The following is a 23599-nucleotide window of genomic DNA, read 5'->3' on the forward strand; positions in this document are numbered from 1 at the left end:
CTTTCGCCTTAATACTAAGAGCGAGACGGCTAGTTTGAATGCTTACAGCACTCTGCCTGGCACGCGCCATTCACTTTTTGAAAGGTCGTCTGCTACGCAAGAGCAACGTAGGTGACGCCATGTTTGAAAAGAGAGTGCGAAAGAGAAGAGACAGAGGAGGAACGAGAGCGGAGGAGAAAAGTGTCGCTACATTACGAAGTGTAGGGGCTTTAGCCACCACATGCTCACTGCGCCATCTTGCTGATAATGCTGAAAACACGATAGTTCCCCCCTTTCCCTGAGAGGCCTGCCAACAGCGGTAAGGGGTAGATATTTCATAGCTTTGCCATTTGAACGTTGAAGCAGGTACCTCTGAGTGGCTTAGTAGCTAACGCCTCGCATTCACGACTCGGAGGTCCCACGTTCGATTCCGCGCGCCATAGTCTGTTTTCTGAGATCTTTTCCTTTCTTTATTTTTATATATATAGATACATATACATATACAGTGCATGACATCGACGCTGATGCCGGGAACGAAATCCAGCTGGGAGTGTCCATATAAGTGCTATTGCAATAAAATCTGATCAGCAGTAAATGGCCATTAAGCTTGTGGACCTTGCACCTCAGAGTTCGGTTCATTGTGTGCAACTAAGGTTCAAAAATACATAAAACAATTTTAAATGTCATAAAATCAATGCCTAATTATAATGTGTGGCGTCACCTCACCCAGAGTCATCTGTTGAGGACTTATAATAATTCAAACGTTTTCATAATTCAAACAAAATTCAGAGGGCCTTTTGAGTTTAAATTAGCGAGAGCCGACTGTATTTACAGAAATGCAGAGAGGTTGGCCCGAGCGATAGTGTGCTCTAGCCTGTCACGCCCATGGTTAGTCTGTTTAATTTCACGACTCTCTGCACTTCCTGGAAGTAACGAAAGGTCAATTCATGCATCACCCCATTTGTGTCATTTTCCTTTCTTTTTGTCCTTTCTCGAATTTCCTTGACTAGAAGGTCGAGATATGGAGTCCCAGTCTCGGCAACCACATGTTTTCAGAGGTGACAGGCTCTAGGCCTGTGTAAGTGGATTCAAGTGTACGGTAAAGAACAATGGTCAGTCAAACTTGCCAGAACTCATTAGTATGGCATTTTCATAATTATATTTATTTATTTATATTTATTTCTTCATTTACTTCAAAAGTACTACCAGCCTCTCATATCAAGTCTGTGACAGGGCGGGTAATACATAAAAATAAACACAGATTAATACAAAAGAAATGTCGCGCAGAAATACTAATAGATCAAACTAAAACGTTGGCACTCACACTTCACAGGTTTTAAGCGTACACACCCAAGAAAGAGACTGAGAAGGAAATAACAATAAAGCAATGATGACAAACATCTATCTGTTGAATGCCTAACATCTGAAACATAAACATCATATAAAGGGGGCAAGATTAGCATTACCCATACATGTTGATGACTCGGGTAAACGTAATGTTTGACGTGGAAACATTTTAAGTACATACGAAAAAGGGACATAAAACCTCACTTATTATCTTATTGCGAGTACTCATCAAACATGAACAGTAACGAAGATCTATTCACAATATGCAAAGATTCATTGGGGTAATGCACTTTTCCTGTTTCGGGTCATCTTTTTCACCGACAGTACCCAACGAAAAATGCCCGGACGGCAACAAGTGCGACGACAACCAGACCTGCTGCCAGCTACGTAGCGGCTCGTATGGTTGCTGCCGCTACCACCATGCGGTCTGCTGCGACGACAAGGTCCACTGTTGTCCAAACGGCTACATGTGCAACGCGAAGGCCGAAAGGTGTACCAACGGGAACCTGACCGCCTTCCCCCTGAGCCGAATCATTCAGAAACGCATCAGGAGACCCGCAAACAGGATCCTTGTGGACGGTAACGTGTAGTTACAATGCATTGGAACATGTAGCAGCTGTACTAATAGGATGGTTGGCTTGCAATGGTTTGAGCCGTATTAAATTCCGGCACATGTTTTTAGAATCGGCCTAATTGACCTTGATTGGCCTAAATTTGTCTTCACTAGGGTACTGATATGGCTCACCTGTAGGTGAATCGAAACTCTCCTTTGTCTGATTGGTTGTCACCTAGACAAGGTTTGTAATTATTCTAGCTATGGTCGTGTGACCAAATAAGTCGCCAAAAACACAAATAGCCGCTTTGGTTCCGAAGCCACTGCCTTGGCTCAGTCGTTCGCTGTTTGAATTTTCAGTCGTACGACTGCAGTCTCACATCTGTGAACCAGTTGAATGTGCAGGAACAAGATATCAGCCTTCTCTTACAGGACAACGGCAGTATGAGCAGACATTATGGTTCGGTTATACTGGCATGAGTCACATGATAGTGTGAAACGTCGGTTGAGAAGAGTCGCTTTTTGGTCCCGAGCAGCAAATGATCATGTGACCATGCGATACCAGTTGCACGCGTGAATTTGCCTTATATCTTCAAGAATATAGCTTTTTTTCTCTTTGCACATACCTGCCAGCCTGTTCAGGCAGGGGGGAAGAGGAGGGGGAAAGACGTGATAGAAAAAAACTGCTTTACATATTCATCTACTCTTCCTATTGGTTAGAGCAACGTTATATACGATTATCAGAAAAGATTGTAGACGTCTGCGACCATAACCACACTCATAAATATATGACACGTGCAGCTGCTATGCCACTCAATGAAAAATGGGAGTATTCTGGGAGTAGTTCTGCTACACAATAATAATCATCATCAGACTTGCTTGCATTTGCTTTCTTGAAAACGTGGCTTTGGCCTATTTCCTGTCGGGAATGCTAAGTCACACTGATAACTCGCGCGACGGGGGGGGGGGGGGGGGAAGAGTCAATTGTTTGATAAAAAAAACAAACAGAAGATTGATTTCACCTTCGAGTCATCTTAGGAGGAGACCCTGTGAGTTTTTATTTTGTGTTCACAGTGGTGCTTGTGCAGCTTCTGGAGAGATGAATTTCCACGCTATACAATCGAGGGGAATTTCGTGAAATTCAAATCTTCTGGGCAAAGCGAGGCAGTTGGCAGTGATGTCTGCGGAAACTAGTGGCTGATGTCACAAAAAGGGCATATGGCTTTTTTAAATTTGATGTTACCAATGCAATAAAGCTGAATCAATTGGAAGCCGAAGCTAGTGAAGCTAATGATGTGCCATAGAGAAAATAACATCGACTTTAACACCGCTGACACGGCAGTTTGTGAAGAAATGCATTCAATTCATTATTTTCCCGTAGTTTTTGCTTACACTGAAGGTCGTCTCTACCGATTTCAGGGCCCAATATTTCTGTTTGGCTGGAAATCTTGGTTGCAAAAATTGACTTCAAACGGGTCTTCCAGCACCCACGTCAACACCTGTTTCAACTGGTTCAACGCTGTACGCACCGCTGCTGCTTCGCAACCCATCAGGGTTACCTTCAGGGAGATGGCTTATGATTTCTCACGAATATATTTCCACTTTTCCTTTGTTCACCCATTTCAGCACGTTAGCTCTCTCCTCCCCTTTTTATTGCTTTTGCTCTCTCTTCCTCTTATGTTTTCGTTGGAAGAGAGGATACAAAACATGCACATACGGGCTCTAAGGTAGGCAACTGCTATATTCATGAAGACAACACAACTTGTTGAAAAGTTGGGTCTAACGACACCCCATGTACAACGATCCTTGATCGCTTCAAGGTTCATTATATATATCCATGACAGGTTCACCTATGCATACATTGGACAACCTGTCGAAGGCTCCTAACCCTGTTTGTACGAACTTTGAACCAGACACGTGAGAGGGTCAGCTTGGATCACGTCAAATCGGCTTCTGAATTGATTAATGCGACTCTAGTTGTTGTATGCACTGCAGCATTTGTTCAACATTTCCATGCATGCATGAATTGAAAAGCAGCCGGTGAGCCGTCCCGGTCTTCGTATTCATCTGGTGTGTCCAGGAGAAAGGACCACTTGACTGAATAGCGCCAAGTGCTGCTTGTGCTACGACAAACTGAACTGATTCTGCTGTCCATACGCAAACAGGTCGTGCTGCAGCGACGGCACATTTTGCTGCAGTCCCGGCTTTTACTGCTTTGTGCCGACGCAGAGCTGCATTCCTTTCGGCCAACATTCACAGAGCATTGTGGTTGACGTCGTGAAATATCCACAGGGAGGATTCTTCGCGAAGGAGCACTCGTTCGTGTAAGTGATACCCTTGAAGAAAATTATCGATGAAACCATCCATAATTGCCGTAAGCTTGCGCCAGCTCCGTCTAATATTTTATAGTGAATATCAGAAACAATGCCAGCTTGAATATCAATGGACTATCAGCATTCAGTTTTCCGCCGACTCTCTTGGCGCGCCCGTCATGAAGCAGCTTCATTTTTATAATAGCGGAACCGCGGATTCGGTCCCAACTGGGACGGTCGCATTTCGATGGAAAATCAACGAATGCTGGAGGCCCGTGTAGTGTGGGATGTCAGCGCACATTAAAGAACTCCCGATGGTCGAAATTTCCGGAGCGCTTCACTGCGGCTTTCGTCATAATCATATCGTTGTTTAGGGACCTAAGAACCACAGATATTATTTAAGTAAAAATGCAACTGGTCCTGATGATGATGAAATAACTTTATTGAATATCCGGCGATTGGAAGGCCCGGGCCTGGGGCCGCCTAGATGGCCACTTGGTGCTGTTGCTCCCGCGCTGCCTCAAGGGCTTGCTGGATGGCCCATATTGGTCCCTGAGTTCTGAGCTTTGCAGAGCGGCAGACCACCGTGCCCACAAATCTTCCGAGAAGACTGCCATTCGATCTTGGTATACTCGACACCCCCACAACATGTGTTGAAGGGTGGCTCTAAAAGACTTGCATAGCTGGCATGTGTTGCTCTCATATATGACAGGGTAGAAAGTCTTTAATTGCACGGGATTGTGGTAGCTTTCTGTCCGTAACTGCCTCCAAGCAACGAACTCTGCTCTCTTGAATTTAGAGTGAGGTGGTGCATAAATTCGCCTCTGCATTTGGTAGTATTTGGTTATATCACTGAATGTGGTTAATCGATCTTTTTCTCTTTATACCCCCTCCTCCACGTTCACCTGACCCGTAAAAGTCACTCTTTGCTCAGCTCGGCGAGTAACACCTCGAGCCTCGCAGTGTGCTACCTCATTGGGATTGACTGCGGGAACTTCTGGAGCTGTATGCCCTTGGGAACCAGAGCAGTCGTCTAGCATTATTTTCTACAGCGGAAAGAACTGCTTCATTTGCACTCATGATGTGCCACCCCTCTGGGGAAATTCGGCCCTTAGCATAATTTCGAATGGCCGCCTGTGAATCACTAATAATGTATTGAGCGTTCGTGGAGACCAGTGCTAGTGCAATGGTTACTTTCTTTGCTGTCTCGAATATTACCTGATGTGCTGGTAACGAGCTTTTGGTTGTGATCTACGACTACTGCCACGTAGCTATTTCTGTTTGGGTAGTCGGCTGCGTCTTCAAAGGTGGCTCTCTCATCTGACCCGTAGCTCTGGATCATTTTTTCTGCTCTACTCGTGCGTCTACCTTTGTTGTAACATGGATGCATGTTCTTGGGTATATTAGGTACCACAAGTGTCTCACGAATTTCTCTTGTGATCGTCCTGTTTACCCCGTTTTGGTTGTGGTAATTCATTTCTAGCTTGCGTAGTATATTCGGTCCAGTAGAGGTTTTTGTTAGTCGTTCCACCTCAAACATTTGTTGTGCTTCTATGAGTTCCTCCAGTGTGTTGTGGAGGTCTGGCTTTAGAAGAAAGTCTGTGCGCGTACTTATGGGAATCCCTAGCGCTAGTTTGTGCACCTTTTTATGAGATTGTTAATTTTGGTCTTTTCAGCTGCAAATTAATTATAGAAGGCTGCTATGTATGTGATCTGACTGATTACAAAAGATTGTATCAGCCATATGATACATTCTTCCTTCATACCCTGGTGCTTGCTAGTAATTTGTTTTATTAATTTTATGGTGTTTGTTACCCTCACTTCTAAGCTTTTGATGATTCCCTTGTTTGTACCTTTGTACTCGATTACAAGGCCCAGTACTTTGAGTTGGTTGACTATAGGGATATTTCGACCGTTCTCTGTGTGCATCTTAATTTCTTCATAAGCCTCGCTTTCCTCATATCCAGTGGCAGGCCTACCCCTAAGCGTGGAACGGTGCAGAAGCTCCAACTTGTGTGCAGAGCACGTGAGACCTGTTCCAGTCAGGTGTTCCTCTACCATGTTTATTGCAGTCTGCAGTCGTTTTTCTATAGAGCCGTCGCTCCCATCACAGACCCAGGTAGTAATATCATTCCCGTAGATTGAATGGTGTAGACATTAAATTTCATTTAGTTTTCCGGGAAGCCCTATTAAGGTGAGATTGAAGAGTATCGGAGATAGGACAGAGCCTTGTGGCGTGCCTGCACTGCCGATGTCGATCTCAGGCGATTTGAGTCCTCCGAAGGAGATGACTGCCATTCTGTCTGACAGGAAGCTCTTAACGTAGTTATACATCTGCTTCCCTAGTTCTACCCCTTCAATGTTTTTCAATATGGCTGTATGGTTAGTATTCCCAAGATGGCCCTTGTAGAGTGCGTTTTATAGTTGATTATATGATTCTTGAGTTGAAGCATTGTATCTAGGTAGATGTTATTGTCTTCTAATAAGTTGTCGACTCTGTTTAAAATTACATGTTCTAGTAATTTTCCGATGCCGGATGTTAGAAAAATCAGTCTGAGGTTGTCGATGACAAGCTTCCTACCAGGCTTTGGAATGAGCGTTATCGTCGCTTTCTTCCACTCAGCTGGTACTTCTCCTTTTATCCAGAACTCATTCATGTATTCTCTTAATTTGGAGAGTGATTCATCATCGAGGTTTCTAAGAGTTTTGTTACTTACACTGTCACGTCCTGGAGCTGATTTGGTGTTAAAATTTTGTATGGCGGCACGTATTGCTTCCTCTGTAATTTCTTCATCAATTTTTTAGTTCGCATTACCGTTGTAGCTAGAATGGTTACAAGGGGCTGCCTGTGTGATGTATTTCTTCGCTAATTCTTTGAGAAATTCCTCTTCTTTGCCATCATAGCCATGTAATAACTTAGTAATGGCATTGCTGTTGTTTTTCTTGTTATTTTCCGGATCAAGTAGGAACCTGAGCAAGTGCCAAGTTCTGCCAGTGCCTAATTGCCCGTCCATAGAAATACAAATCTCGTCCCATTGTTGTTTACTGAGTTGCTTAGCATATTGTTTTACGTCTTTGATAAGAAGCGCTATATGCTTTCTCAACTTCCTGTTATGTTTTTAGGCCCTAAGTCTACGTGGAAGGGACTGCTTGGCTTCCCACATGTAGAGAAGTTTGCTGTCACAATTCGTCAAGTTAGATTCAGGAGGCACGATGTTAGTAGCAGCTTTGATATCTTCCCTGAGCTGCTTAGTCCATTGTTCTATGTCTGTGATTGGTCGTTGTTCCGTCACCTCTCACGTTCTACGAAGTAACTCCCTGTCTATTAGTTTAATTTCTCTTTTTCAGGACTACTTGGGCCATACGTGAAGTGTAACTTTGATACGCGGTGGTCACTGCCAAATCTTGCAGTGTGCTGTGCCACGCTGCCATTTCAATATTCTTGTTTAAGGTTAGGTCTGGGGTTGTGTCCCTGTTTAGCGCCGTGCCAATTCTGGTTGGACTGCCGGGATCTGTGACAAGTGTTAGGCCCAACTCTTGCGAGTCATTTCTTAAGGCCCTTTCTTTTGGTCTTGTATATAGATATCCACAGGCGGTGTGCGGTGCATGAAAGTCTCTTGCTATAACTACTAGATTTTCTCCAGCCAGGCTGTTTTCTGAAATAGGTTTTTAAATGTATGCTTATAATGCGAAGGGTTGCTATAAATGTTCAGAATGAATAAGCTACGCCCTGTCTTCTTTTGCGGGAGAAGTCTCAATAAGATATTGTGTATGTGCACTATCCCTGTGTTGTGCTGCACGCACGAGATATTTCTTTGTACCAGCATGGTTAATGCCCTGGTCTCCCCTTCGGTATATCCAAAAGGTCTGTATCCTGCTAGCTTTGCAATATTGTGTGTTTCCTGCAAAATTATGACGTCTGGTTTATCTTCGCCTGTTAAGTACTGCTACAAAACTGACTTTTCGTTTTCGTAACTTCTACAGTTCCATTGCCACATTTGGAAAACCTTCTTTGGTCGTGTCATTGCGGTTGTGAAAATGGAATGGAAGTGGGAGGTTGGAGAGAGGCTGATCTTATTGATTGATTGATTTGTGGGGTTTAACGTCCCAAAACCACCATATGATTATGAGAGACGCCGTAGTGGAGGGCTCCGGAAATTTTGACCACCTGGGGTTCTTTAACGTGCACCCAAATCTGAGCACACGGGCCTCGACATTTCCGCCTCCATCGGTAATGCAGCCGCCGCAGCCGGGATATGAACCCGTGACCTGCGGGTCAGCAGCCGAGTACCTTAGCCACTAGACCACCACGGCTTGGCGAGGCTGATCTTATATAAATTTGACATGAATCGTGGCACCTCTGCTGCGCCGTAGGAGAGTCCATTGCCTGGTAACTAACTGCTTTGTTTCTAAAATGTCTAATCTATTCATAATCATTGCTATTGCCTTAGCCATTTGTCCCATTTTTTATTTGATTTTTGTATCTTCAAGGGTCTTTTGTATATCAGCTAATGTTCCATCTACCATTGTGTCATCTTTTTTAACACTTCTCGCTTGAGCCTTGCGTTTGAGAGGAGGGGAATCATCTCCTTCATCCATCTTGTTCTCCGAGATTTCAGTTATTTTTTTCGTTCTCGCCTGTGGAGCGGGAGTTACCTGGCTTACTGGGCATTTTATCTCTTCGAGGCTTTTCATTTCATCACTCATGTGTGCTAGCATTATCCTCAGCTACGTGTTCTCGTGCTATAGTTTCCTTAACTCATTGGTAATGGCAGTGTCCCCGTCAGCCGGCGGACACGCACCCTCGACCACGTCTGCCCAGCTCACCTTAATTTTTGGGTCTCCTGTAGTGGGTGGCCTTGTTGTGGACCTAGAACTGGATCGGGATTGGCGTCTCCTCCTCGATTTTCTAGAGTCAAAATGGGATGAAGATCGGAGGGTCGATGGAGATCTCGTGCTCGACCTTTTTTTTGGACCTGGAGCGTCGTTCCTTTGCGCCTGGGAGACCGGATTTTTCGCGAAAATCAGCTTTCTCTTCTCTTGATGTGAAGTCTTCATAATCTTGTTGCTCGTGTTGTAGCTTTTGCCATTGTCCTTTCTTCACAATGAAGTGTTCTTTAATTTGGCCTTGCATGTCCTGTCTGCGGTGGCATGATCCGCACCGCATAGCTGGCATACGAGTTTGCATCGATGACCTGCATCTAAATTTGATGTTCTACAACTGGCACAAAGCTTGTTGTCAGGATTGGGACACACGTCTCCCCGGTGTCCAAGTCTGTTGCATTTGCCACAAAAAACCACCTGTTTTGGTACAGTGAGCATCAGAGCAGTGCTGCCCTGTATCGGAAAAACGTGGGCACTTTGTGTCCGTCAAAGAGCACAATGACTGTGGCAGTGTTACTGAGTCTCTTCGCTGGTATCGCCGTTGGATTTTTAATAGTAACTATAGCTGCTGTGATGTTTCTTGGACTCCTTGGAGTGGGGTTCCTTTGATGACTCCTTTGGCCGTCATGTCCGGCGCTCGTAAGCATTTGTCTCGTAAAACTTGTCTTGAACTTTGATACGGTTTATAGTCTGATATTTGTTGGCATGCTTCTTATCCGGTGTACTGGCGATCAGAATATTTTGATAGTTGTTAGGTCAGATGGTATCCTCCTCCTGTTCCTCTAGAGGGATGCCCGCCGCATCTTGCACTGTTGCTGTTAGATTAACCACTCCGTGCTCAGATATTTTTATTCTTCCAGCTGGTCTGATCACAATGTTATAATCCCCTTTTGCAAATGTGGCATCCTGCTTGCTTTGTGTATTTATTCTTGTCTTCCTTTTCTGAGTCCATCGTTGCGCTCGACAGGCCGCGTCGGCGATGACTTGCTCTCGTGATGTTGGGAGTCTTGCCGGCTTGACCTCTTTTCATCCCTTGCTCTTATACAATTCTTCCTCTGTGATGCTGTGTCCTTCTACGGTGACTTTCATTACTGTGAAAGTTCTAATAATGATCAGCAAACGTTGAGAAACTTGGCTCCACGGAACGCCAGCCGCGGCCGGAAAGTTGCAGGAAAGGTGCGTCGCTGTTTACCAGGCGCAAGGCTGGCTGCCGACGCAGCATCAACGGGAACGCTGGCGGCTCGCCTACGGGCGTGGGGCCGAGCTTTTCTCCTACGTGCTCCTGGCACAAAAATGGCCGTATCTTCGTGATAATTGAAATTCTCACCTGGAGCTTCGTGTCCATTGGTTGCTGGTGATGAGCTCGTTTTGCTTATGTAGAATATCTGATGACGCTTGGTGATTTTCGCCACGAAAACATGCGGGAAATGCGGAGCCGACATGATGTGCATCCCTTCACTCCGGCGATCCCAGCGCCTTTCAAGGGAAAGTCGGCACAAATTTTATCAGGCATTAATTCATACACAGATGAGGCGAGAGTCTAGAACATGGACGGTAAGGTAAAAAGCACACTCACTTCTTCTATTGAACACATAAGGGGAGAGTTCGGAAGACCAGGCAAACTTGGAGGGCACTTCGAACTGGTCTCCAGCTCATCACACTATAGCAAAGCATTCCGACGATACAAAACCAGAATAGAAAAACAGAGGTTAGAGCGCCAATACACAACACATGAAGCATACAATGAACCTTTCTGTTTGGCTGAACTACAAGCCTTACTCACCTGCTGCGATAAATCTACCCCAGGCCCTGACCATGTGGAATATGAAATGTTAAAACACCTCCCACTGAAACTCAGAAAGCTCTCCTCTCCCTGTATAATGCGATATAATCTTCTGGCGAGCTACCCTCAGCCTGGAGGGAAGCTATCGTTATCCCAATTCTAAAGCAAAGCAAGGACCCGGCCTCAGTTTACAGCTACAGGCCAACAGCGATAACCATCTGTCTTTGAGAAAATGATTAACAGGCGCCTGATGCACTTCCTTGAAATTAGTGGCTTACTTGACCCATACCAGTGTGGGTTTCGAGAGGCTTGCTCCACCACTGACCACCTTGTCCGTATTGCGGCACAAATTCACGACGCTTTTGTCCATAAGCAATTTTTTCTTTCTGTGTTCCTCAATATGGCAAAGACATATGACACTACATGGCACTTTGGCATATTGCGAGACCTGTCACATTCAGGTGTGCGGGGTAGAATGCTGACAATCATCGAAAGCTACTTGTGGAACTGTACATTTTGTGCGCGAGATGGCACTATCTTATCTCGAATATATGTCCAAGAAACAGGAGTGCCACAAAGAGGGGTATTGAGCTGCACACTTTTCTTAGTTAAAATGAATTCCTTGAACCTGTCTCTCCCACGTAATATTTTTTACTGCATATATGTTGGTGATGTACAAATCGGTTTCAAATCGTGCAACATCTGAATGTGCCAACGTCAGATTCAACTATGGTTAAACAAGATATCTTAATGGGCAGATGAGAATGGTTTTATACTTAAAACACAAAAAAGCACTTGCGTTTTGTTCTGCCGAAAGAGGGGCCTCCATCCTGACCCTGACATTGACCTGCATGTTTAACCTCTGTCATTGAAGACTGAGCACAAGTTTTTTGGACTAATATTAGACACAAAAGTAACCTTCATCCCCCACATCAAGTATTTAAAAGACAGGTGCTTAAAAACAATCAATATTTTTAAAGTGTTGTCACGCACTAGGTGGGACAGTGACAAGAAATGTCTGATGAATTTATATAAAAGCCTCGTATGCACACGCCTAGATTATGGTGCTATGATCTGTCAGTTGGCGACACCATCAGCCTTGAAGATTCTCGACCCTGTCCACCATCTAGGCATTCGCCTTTCTATGGGTGCTTTACGAACTAGCCCTGTGGAGAGCCTGTTTGTGGATTCGAATGAATGGTCGCTCGACCTACAAAGATGTTACCTGTCTTTTTTGTACTTTCTGAAAGTGAAGGCAGACAAGAAACACCGCTCCAATTCCACAAATAATGATTTGTCTTGTTCTGGCTTGTTCGAGAACCGTCCTTTGTTAAGGCAGCCCTACTCGCTTCGTGTATAGGGTCTGGCTGAAGAAACAGGTGTGCCTCTTCTCGAACACAGTTTGATGGCTCCTGCAGCATATCTGCCACCGTGGCAGTGGCAGCTATCTACTGTGATGTCTCTTTTGTTGAAGTCACAAAGCACGCACCACTTGCACACATACATACATACTTCCTAGAACTACAGCTTGTATACACACGCCTTGAGTTCTTTACCGATGCCTAAAGGTCCAACACTTCTGTGTCATATGCAGCGGTAGGCCAATCCTTTTTTGAGGCTGGCGTGCTTCATCCTGACGCAAGCATTTTCACAGGAGAAGCCTCTGCAATAGTGGTAGTCGTGAAACACATCAAACATATAAAAATCAAAAGGCAGTAATATACACAGTTTCCCTAAGTGTGGTTAAAGCCCTGAAAACTCCTAAAGAACTCATGAAGCCCGTGCTAGTTTCACATTACTCACTTCTGTGCACACTGTACACATCAAAATAGCATGTCGTCATGTACTGGTTACCAGGGCATTGTGAGATACAGGGGAACGTTTTGGCTGACAAGCTGGCTGCTTCTGCCAATGACACTACTTCCAATGCATCAATACCAATCCCTGCACTTGTCTTGAAACCTTTTCAAAAACGAAAGCTCAGGGGGTATTGGCAGAGCGCGTGGGTTAGACACACAGACAATAAACACCATGCTATTAAGCCGCAACTAGGAAATTGGCCGCCACGATCAAAATCATGACACACAGAAGTAACACTTACAATGCTAAAAACAGGACATACGCACTCTACACATTCATATCTTCCGTCCACCGGTAGTCTACCATTTTGTGAGAGATGTGGAGTACCACTTGCGGTTCTCCACATTCTCGTCCAGTGCAATAGGTTGGATCCTCTAAGAAAAAAGTACTTTTTCCTGCCCTACCGACAGCCGCTCCCACTACACCCTGTGATGCTCATTGGTAGGGATATACTTCTTAAACTGCAATCGCTTTTCACGTTTTTAAAAAATGTTTATAGCTTTTAAGGAATTTTAAGGTCCCTTTACAGCCACCTATCATGTCATTGTACATATCTCTGGTCTATTGAAATGGCGCTCTTTGGCCATCAATTGGTCCTTGCGCCAATAAATACCACTCATGATCAACCCTTAAGCTTCGTCTTCAAGAGTTGAACGCGATAGTGAAATCCGGCCCCTAGTGCACCCTTCAACCCCTAAGTGCATACTTATTCTTATGCATTGTTACATACACATGCAAGCACACTAACACACACACAGTAGATTGGACCAGCGCGCGCTATTATTGCCGAATGGGCTCGTTTTCGTCGAGACACCTGTCGAACAAAATGTGTTCCAGAGGCCCTGAAACACTTTTTCGAATAACCATAGAATGAATTCACTAGAAGAGCTTATTGCCTGACGAATTCAACACCGCAATAATTTTGAGATTTCGTCCAGTGTAAGTGGAGTTACAAAGATTTGTCGCATGCTGTAATTGCGTTATCTCTTCTCTCGTCCCGACGAAAGCACTGGAAGCTAAGCAAGGAGGGGTGACGGGGCAAAGAAACTACCATGCCTTGTGACCTTGAGCACATTTTTTTTTCTTCGAATGTGCGGCTTTTTCAGTGATCGCGCGCGCATGCGTGGAGAAGTAGCGGCCTTTCCCGGCTATCTTGATAACTTAATTTTTCCGTCATAGACTCACAGACGATTTTTAGCTCAAAATCAAAAGGGCCGACGACAGCGGCGGGTTTTCCGCAACACGAGCTCTTTAAAGCTATCGCCTTAATACTAAGAGCGAGAGGGCTAGTGTGAATGCGCACAGCACTCTGCCTGGAACGCGCCGTTCACTTTTTGAAAGGTCGTCTGCTACGCAAGAGCAACGTAGGTTACGCCATGTTTGAAAAGAGAGTGCGAAAGAGAAGAGACAGAACGAGAGCAGAAGTGAAAAGTGTCGCTACTTTATGAAGTGATAGGGGCTTTAGCCGCCACATGCTCATTGCGCCATCTTGCTGATAATGCTGAAAACACGATAGTTCCCCCCTCTTCCCAAGAGGCCTGCCAACAGCGGTAAGGGGTAGATATGAATAGCTTTGCCATTTGAATGTTGAAGCTGGTACCTCTGAGTGGCTCAGTGTTTAATGCCTCGCATTCACAAGGCAGAGGTCCCATGTTCGATTCTGCGTGCCGGAGTCTGTTTTCTGGGATTTCTTTCTTTCTTCATATTTATATATATAGATACGTATACATATACGGTGAATGACACCGATGCCGACGCCGAGAAAGAAATCCAGCTGGGAGTGTCCATATACGTGCTATTGCAATAAAATCAGCAGTAAATGGCCAATTTGTAAATGATCAGCAGTAAATGGCCAATAAGCTTGTGGACCTTGCACCTCAGTGTTCGGTTCATTGTGTGCAACTAAGGTTTAAAAATACATAAAAAATTTTGAAATTTCATAAAATCAATGCCTAATCATAATTTGTGGTGTTACCTCACCCAGAGTTATCTATTGAGAACTTATAATAACTCAAACTTTTCGATAATTCAAAAAAATTCAGAGGTTCTTATGAGTTTGAATTAATGAGAGTCGGCTGTATTTACAGAAATGCAGAGAGGTTGGCCTTAGTAATAGTGTGCTCTAGCCTGTTACGTCCATAGTTAGTGGGTTTAATTTCATGACTCTCTGCACTTCCTGAAAGTAATGGAAGGTCATCTCATTCATCAGCCCATGTGTGTCGTTTTTCTTACTGCTTGTCCTTTCATGAATTTTTTTTACTAGAAGGTCGAGGTATGGACTCCCGGCCTCGGCAACTGCATGTTTTCAGAGCTGACATGCTCGAGGCTTGTGTAGGTGGATTCAAGTGTACGTTAGGAACAATAGTCGGTCTAAATTGCCAGAACTCATTACTACGGCATCTCTCGTAATATGTATTTATTTATTTTTATTTATTTATTTCAAAATTATTACCAGCCTCTCATATCAGGTCTTAGGCTGGGTAGGTAATACATAAATATAGGCACAGAAAACTACAAAAGAAATGTCACACTGAAAAACTAATACCGTATAAACGCGTGTAAGGGCCGCACTTTTTTTTCAAGAAATGAGGGCCAATTTTCAGGGTGCGGCCCATACACGCAACGTGCAATTTTTTTTTTTTTTTGAAGCAAAAGAAAAAAACGTACCAGCTAGCGAACGAAGAACGTTTCTTGCAGCATACAGCATATGTGCTTAATCGTCGTCGCTCAACGAGTCCTCAGACTCGGTGTCCGAGATGGTGTGTTGCGGAGCACCGTCCTCTCACAAGCAGTCATCTTCCGCGCCATCCAAGCTGTTTGATATACCGGTGACTTTAAAGCTTCGGGTCACAACGTCCGTCGAGACTGAGTTCCACGCCGACAGTACCCAACCGAGAACAGCCGCAAGCGGTGCCCTCTTCAGCCGTCCGGTCGGCGTCTGCTCGTGGCTGCCGCTTGCCATCCATTCCGTGTAGAGCCTTCTGAATTCCACCTTAAAAGGTCGATTAACGCTGACGTCCAAAGGCTGCAGCATTCCAGTGAGGCCGCCCGGAATCACGGCCATGTCTGTGCCGACACGGCGCAGCTGTTCCTTCACCTTATCGGTAAGGTGACCGCGGAAACTGTCTAATACTAAATGTGACCATTTGGCTAACAGCGCTCCTGGTCGGTTTTGCTAAACACACTTCACCCAGTCGAGCACCAAGTCATCGTTCATCCACCCCTTTTCTTGGGCTCGAACTATGACTCCCTTGGGGAACACTTCGTTCGGAATTCTTTTTCTTTTCAATACGACGTACGGGTGTAGCTTCCGCCCGTCCGCGGTCACACAAAGCATCACTGTGCAGCGTTGGCGCTCAGCGCCAGTGGTCCGCACGGCGACGCTCTTTTTGCCTTTCAGTTCGACTGTGTAGTTTTCCGGACAGTCAAACCACACAGGAGTTTGATCTGCGTTCCCTATTTGCAACAGTAGATAATTATGTTGATGGCGAAGGCCGATGACATGCTTGTGAAAACTAAGCACCTTATCGGTGAAGTCTTCTGGCAGCCGCTGGCACAACGTAGTCCTTCGCCGAAAGGAGAGATCCTTCCTTTTCAGGAATCGTCGCACCCAGCCAGCGCTAGCCTTGAAAGTCCCGGCTGGTATATTCTTCGCACGTGCCAAGGCTAGTGCCTTCACGCGCAGCATGTCTGTAGTTAGTGCATATACATCGTTCTGCACTTCTGTCACGTAGCGGAACAACTCTTCTTCTAGTTCCGGAAACTTGCATGGCTTTCCTCGGAAAGCGCGCTTTTTGCTGTTCGTGTTTTCCAGAGCTTCCTTTTGTGCACACCATTTTCGAACACACTTTTCGTCGACGTCGAATTTTCTGCCGGCGGCACGTTTCCCGTGCTCGAGCGCAAACTCGACCACCTTTAACTTGTAGCCAGCCGTGTAGCTATTCAGGTGCTTGCCCATCGTGCTACAACGTGAACGCTCGGCAGAAGACAAGCACGAGAGACAATACGGCGTGCACAACTCCTACAAATGGCCGGCTGAACTGCACAAGTTGGTGATGCTGATGCCGATATCGAGAGCGCGTTTGTATAGTGGTGCGAGGCACGAAGGATAAAATCCCGGTTTAACCTTTAGGTAACGAGCGTATGAACACTAATCAAATAGTTGAAATATTTAGCAAACTTTATGAACACCTTAGCACGAAGAAAGTTAAACAAAATATACTAGTGACGCACCTGTAAACCACGGTAAACTTTGATAGTGATGATGATGGTTGCGTTTTTTCGCGCCATCTATTGACGACGTTCAAAAGCTCGCATGCACGCGCGCATTTTGAATACGTGTGCGTTAATGAAAGTGTGGGTGCGGCCCTTACGCGAATTTTTTTTTTTTTCGAATATGTGCGTCATAAAAACGGGGTGCGGCCCGTACACGGGTGCGGCCCTTACACGCGTTTATACGGTAGATCAAATGAAAACATTGGCACTCATACACTTCAGAAGTTTTAAGCATACACGCCCAAGAAAGAGACTGAGAAGGAAATAACAATAAAGCAATGATGACAAACATCTATTTGTTGAATGCCTAACATCTGAAACATAAACATCATATAAAGGGGGCAAGATTAGCATTACCCATACATGTTGATGACTCGGGTAAAGGTAATGTTTGACGTGGAAACATTTTAAGTACATACGAAAAAGGGACATAAAACCTCACTAATTATCTTATCGTGAGTAGTTATCAAGTATAAACAGTCACGAAGATCTATGCACAGTATGCAAAGATTCATTGGGGTAACGCACTCTTCATGTGGCGGGTCATCTTTTTCACCGACAGTACCCAACGAGAAATGCCCGGATGGCAACAAGTGTGACGACGAGCAGACATGCTGCCAGCTGCGTAGTGGCTCGTACGGTTGCTGCCCCTACCACCATGCGGTCTGCTGCGACGACAAGGTCCACTGTTGTCCAGAGGGGTACAAGTGCGACGCGAAGGCCGACAGGTGTATCAACGGGAATCTAACCGCCTCCCCGATGAGCCGAATCATTCAGAAACGCATCAGCAGACCCGCAAACAGGATCCTTGTGGACGGTAACGTGTAGTTATAATACATTAGAACGTGTAGCAGCTGTACTAATGGGATGGTTGCCTTGCAACGGTTTGAGACATATTAAATTTTGCCACATGTTGTTAGAATTGGCCTAATTGACCTTAATTGGCCTAAATTTGTCTTAACTAGGGTACTGATATGGCACACCTGTAGGTAAATCCAAACTCTCCTTTGCCAGAATGGTTGCCAGCTAGACAAGGTTCGTACTTATTTTGGCTCTGGTTTCTTTGATGACTTATTTGGTAAATAAGTCATCAAAAAGTGAAAATAGGTGCTTTGTTTCCAAAGTCACTGCCTTGGCTCAGTCGTTCGTTGTTCAAATTTTCATTCGTGCGACTGCAGTCTCAGATCTCTGAATCAGTGTAATGCATAGGAACTGGATATCAGCCTTCTCTTACGGGACAACGGCAATATCAGCAGACGTGACGGTTCTGCTATACTGGCATCAGTCTCATGATGGTGTGAAACGTTGGTTGAGAAGAGTCGCTTTTCGGTCGCTAGGAGCTAATGATCGTGTGACCATGCGGTACCAGTTGCGCGAGGAAATTTGCCTTATATCTTCAAGAGTATAGCTTTTTTTTTTCTTTGCGCATACCTGCCAGCCTGTTCACACAGTGGGGCAGAGGAGGGGGGAAGATGTGATAGAAGAAGACTGCTATACATATTAATTTACTTTTTCTATTGGTTGCAGCAACGTTATATACGATTATCAGAAAAGATTGTAGACGTCGGCGACTATAACAACACTTGTAGATATATGGCACGTGCAGCTGCTGTGCCACTCGAAAAAAAAATGGAGTATTCGGGGAGTAGTTCTGCTACACAACAATAATCGTCATCAGACTTGCTCGCATTTCTTTTTTTGAGAACCTTGCTTGCCAATTTATTGTCGGGAATGCTATGTCACACTGATAACTCGTGCGACGTTCGGGACCACGAACGGCTGAATCGTAGTGATAGCGTGAGGAAAGTACTCGAAGTAGACGACAATTATTGTTGTGTAGCAGAAAAATTTCCCAAATACTCGACCTTTTTTAGAGTGATATGTCCCATAACATTTAGTAGCTTTATGTAAATCATAATGTGCAATATCACGTGTCACTAGTGTACTGCGGCAAAAGCAAAGTAAGTTGCGTTCTGCACTTGATCAGAAAGTCGAAGATGCGATGTCTTTAGTTACTATTAAGGCGAAAGCTTCAATTAAACTGCCAGCATGAACAATGCCGATGTCAACACAAGTGATGCAAAAATCGCACAATATCTCTCTGCATGATGTCATCATGACTTGAGGTCACACAATGACATCATTGCTTGGCTATACGTTGCCATATCCGGAAATCGTATAAGGTACAGAAGGCTTATAATTCCTTCGATAGGCAGTGAGAAACAGCGGTAGGTGCAGAAAGCTTTCAGGGGGATGGGGAGTCAATTCAACCGACTGGTAGAAAAAAAAAAACAACAACAGAAGATTGATTTCACCTTTGAGCCATGTTAGGAGGGGACTATGTGAGTTTTTATTTTCTGTTCACAGTGGTGCTTGTGCAGCTTCTCGGGAGATGTATGGCCACGCTGTGCAATCAAGGAGAATTTTGCGAAATTCGAATTTCTCGGGCAAAGCGAGGCAGTTCGCAGTGATGCCTGCGGAAACGAGTAGCTGACGTCACAAAAAGGGCTTATGGCTTTTTCAAAATTGATGTTACCAATGCAATAAAGCTGAATCAATTGGAAGCTGAAGCTAGTGAAGCTAATGATGCACCATAGAGAAAATCACATAGACTTTCACACTGCTGACCACTAAATTTTCCTGAAAGGAATACTGAACAAGGCAGTGCAAAACACAATGTTCAGAATGAATAAGCTACGCCCTGTCTTATTTTGCGGGAAGAGTTCCAATAAGCTATTGTTTATGTGCACTATCCCTGTGTTGTGTTGCGTGCACATGATGCTTCTTTTTACCAGCGTGGTTAATGCCCTGGTCTCCCCATCGGCATATCCGAAAGATCTGTATCCTGCTAGCTTTGCAGTACTGTGTGTTTCCTGCAAAATTGTGCGTTCGGTTTATCTTTGCCTGTTAAGTACTCCTGCAAAACTGACTTTTTGTTTTCGTAACTTCTACAGTTTCATTGCCACATTTGGAAAGCTTTCTTTGGCCGCGTCATTGCGGTTGTGACCATGGAATGGAAGTGGGTGGTTGGAGGGAGGCTGATCTGATGTAATTCTGTGGTTGAGAATTTTATATGAATTGTGGCGCTTCTACAGCACCTGAGAAGAGTCCTTTTTCTGGTAACTGCTTTGTTTCTAGAATGTCTAATCTATTCATAATCGTTGCTATTGCCTTAGCCACATGGTTCATCATTTCGTCCCGTTTTTCATTTGATTTTTGTATCTCCTCAAAGGTCTTCTGTATATCAGCTAATGTTCCTTCTACCGTCGCATCATCTTCTTTAAAATTTCTCGCCTGAGTCTTGCATTTGAGAGGAGGGGAATCATCCCCTTCGTCCATCTTGTTCTCCGGGATTTCAGTTATTTCTTTTGTGCTCGCATGTGGAGAGGGAGTTACCTGGCTTACCGGGCATTTTTTTCTCTTTTGAGGCTTTTTATTTCATCACTCATGCGTGCTAGCATTATCCTCAGCTGTGTGTTCTCGTGGTCTAGTTCCCTTAACTCATTGGTAATGGCAGTCTTCCCGTCAACCAGCGGACGCGCGCCCTCGACCACGTCTGCCCAGCTCACCTTAAATTTCGGGTCTCCTGTAGTGGACCTAGACCTGGATCGGGATTGGCGTCGTGTCTCCGGTTTTCCGGAGTCAAAATGGGATGAAGATCGGTGGGTCGATGGAGATCTTGATCTCGTGCTCGACCTTATTCTGGACCTGGAGCGTCGTTCCTTTGCGCCTGGGAGACCGGATTTTTCGCGAAAATCAGCTTTCTCTTCTCTTGATGTGAAGCCTTCATAATCTTGTTGTCGCTCGTGTTGTAGCTTTTGCCATTGTCTTTGCTTCAAAATGAAGGGTTTTTTAAATTTGGCCTTGCATGTCCTGTCTGCGGTGGCATCGTCCACACCGCATAGCTGGCACTTGGGTTCGCATCGATGACCTTCATCTGGATTCGGTGTTCCACGACCAGCACAAAGCTTGTAGTCAGGATTGGGACACACGTCTCCCCAGTGTCCAAGTCTGTTGCATTTGCGACAGAAATCCACTTGTTTGCGGTTCAGTGAGCATCGGAGCAGAGCTGCCTTGTATCGGACAAACATGGGCATGCACTTTGTGTCCGTCAAAGAGCACAATCACTGTGGTAGTGTTACTGAGTCTCTTCGCTGCTATCGCCTATGGATTTTCGGTAGTAACTATAGCTGCTGTGATGTCTCTTGGACTCTCTTGGAGTGGGATTCCTTTGATGACTCCTTTGGCCGTCATCTCCAGCGTTGTCTTGTAAGCATTTGTCTGGTAAAACTAGTCTTGAACTTTGATACCTTTTATAGTCTGATATTCGTTGGCATGCTCCTGATGCGGTGTACTGGCGATCAGGACATTTTGATAGTTGTTAGGGCAGATGATATCCTCCTCCCGTTCCTCTAGAGGGATCCGCCGCATCTTGTACCGCCGCTGTTTGGTTAATCACGCCGTGCTCAGATATTTTGATTCCTCCAGTTGGTCTGATCACAATGTTATAATCCCCTCTTGCAAATGTGGCATCTTGCTTGCTTTGCATATTCGGGCTAGTATTCCTTTTTTGGGTGCATTGTCGCGCTCGACAGGCCGCGTCGTCGACAAGTTGCTCTTGTGATGTTGGGAGTCTTGCCGAGTTGACCTCTTTCCATCCCTTGCTCTTATCCAGTTCTTCTTCTATGATGCTGTGTCACTCTATGGTGACTTCCATTACTGTGAGAATTGTGATAATGTTCAGCAAGCGTTTAGAAACTTGGCTCCACAGAACGCCAGCTGCGGCCGGAAAGTTCCAGGAAAGGTGGGTCGCTGTTCACCAGACGCGAGGGTGGGCTGCCGACGCAGCATCAGCGGGAACGTTGGCGGCGCGCCTACGGGCGCGGGGCCGGGCTTCCTGCTACGCGTTCCGGGCACAAAAACGGCCGTATCTTCGTGACAATCGAAATGCTCACCTGGAGCTTCATGTACACTGGTTCCTGGAAGTGTGCTCGTTCTGCTGATGTAGAATATCTGATGATGCTTGGTGATTTTCGCCACGAAAACATGCGAAAACCGCGAAGCTCACGTGATGTGCATCCGCTCACTCCGGCGATCGCAGCGCCTCTCAAGGGAAAGTTGGCACAAATTCTTACCAGGCATTAATTCATACACAGATGTGGCGAGAGTCTGGAACATGGTTGGTAAGGTGGCAGGACAAAAAGCACATTCACTTCCTCTATTGAACACACAAAGGGAGAGTTAGAAAGACCAGGCTAACACTCTCGGAGGGCACTTCGAACAGGTCTTCAGCTCATCACACTATGGTGAAGCGTTCCGACGATACGAAATCAAAATAGAAAAACAGAGATTAGAGCGCAAACCCACAACACATGAAGCATACAATGAACCGTTCTGTTTGGCTGAACTACGAGCCTCATTTACCTGCTGCAATAAATCTACCCCAGTCCGGGACCATGTGGCATATGAAATGTTAAAATACTTGCCCACTGAAACCCAGAAAGCTCTCCTCTCCCTGTATGATGTGATATGGTATCCCGGCGAGCTATGCTCAGCCTGGAAGGAAGCTATCGTTATTCCAATTCTAAAACAAAGCAAGGACCCTGCCCAGCTACAGGCCAATAGCATTAACCATTTGTCTTTGCAAGGTCTTTGAGAAAATGATTAACAGGTGCCTGAGGCACTTCCTTGAAATTAATGGCCTACTTGAACCATACCAGTGTGGGTTTCGAGAGGCTCGCTCCACCACTGACCACCTTGTCCGTATTGAGGCACAAATTCGCGACGCTTTTATTCATAAGCAATTTTTTCTTTCTGTGCTCCTCGATATAGAAAAGGCATATGACACTATATGGCGCTTTGGCATATTGCGAGACCTGTCACATTTAGGTGTGCGGAGTAGAATGCTGACAATTATCGGAAGCTACCTGTCCAACCACACATTCCATGTGCGAGTTGGCACTCTCTTATCTCATATATTTGTCCAAGAAACAAGAGTGCCACAAGGGGGTCTATTGAGCTGCACACATTTATTAGTTAGAATGAATTCCTTGCACCTGTCTCTCCCACGCAATATTTTTTACTGCATTTATGATGATGATGTGCAGATTTGTTTCAAATCTTGCAGCATCTTAATGTGCCAACGTCAAGTTCAACTAGGGTTAAACAAGGTATCGCAATGGGCAGATGAAAATGGTTTTATACTCAACGCGCAAAAGAGCACTTGCGTCTTGTTCTGCCGAAAGAGGAGCTTCCATCCTGACCCCAACATTGACCTGCATGATTAACCTCTGTCAGTGAAGACCGAGCACAAGTTTCTTGGACTAATATTAGACACAAAAGTAACCTTCATCCCGCACATCAAGTATTTAAAATATAGGTGCTTAAAAACAATGAATATTTTGAAAGTGTTGTCACGCACCACGTGGGGCAGTGACAAGAAATGTCTGATGAATTTATATAAAAGCCTCGTACGCACACGCCGAGATTACAGTACTATGATCTATCAGTCGGTGACACCATCAGACTTGAAGATTCTCAACCTTGTCCACCATCTGGGCATTTGCCTCTCTACGGGTGCTTTTCAAACTAGCCCTGTAGAGAGCC

The 23599-nt window shown here is 45.1% G+C and overlaps 1 protein-coding gene across 17 annotated transcripts in view; it reads left to right on the forward strand.

Annotated features, from left to right (window-relative positions):
- Positions 1-23599, forward strand: part of LOC119181235 (progranulin) — a 102712-nt gene that overhangs the window by 67294 nt on the left and 11819 nt on the right. For 12 of the 17 annotated variants that reach the window (XM_075875174.1, XM_075875173.1, XM_037432416.2 and 9 more), the window contains 2 exons: positions 1651-1905; positions 17556-17810. In XM_075875174.1, the coding sequence (XP_075731289.1) occupies positions 1651-1905; positions 17556-17810 (510 nt within the window). The remainder of the gene's footprint in view (positions 1-1650; positions 1906-17555; positions 17811-23599) is intronic. The other 5 variants (XM_075875182.1, XM_075875175.1, XM_075875186.1 and 2 more) reach the window with 2 other exon arrangements.

Source organism: Rhipicephalus microplus, chromosome 10, assembly GCF_043290135.1.
Source record: "Rhipicephalus microplus isolate Deutch F79 chromosome 10, USDA_Rmic, whole genome shotgun sequence".
NCBI lineage: Eukaryota > Metazoa > Arthropoda > Arachnida > Ixodida > Ixodidae > Rhipicephalus > Rhipicephalus microplus.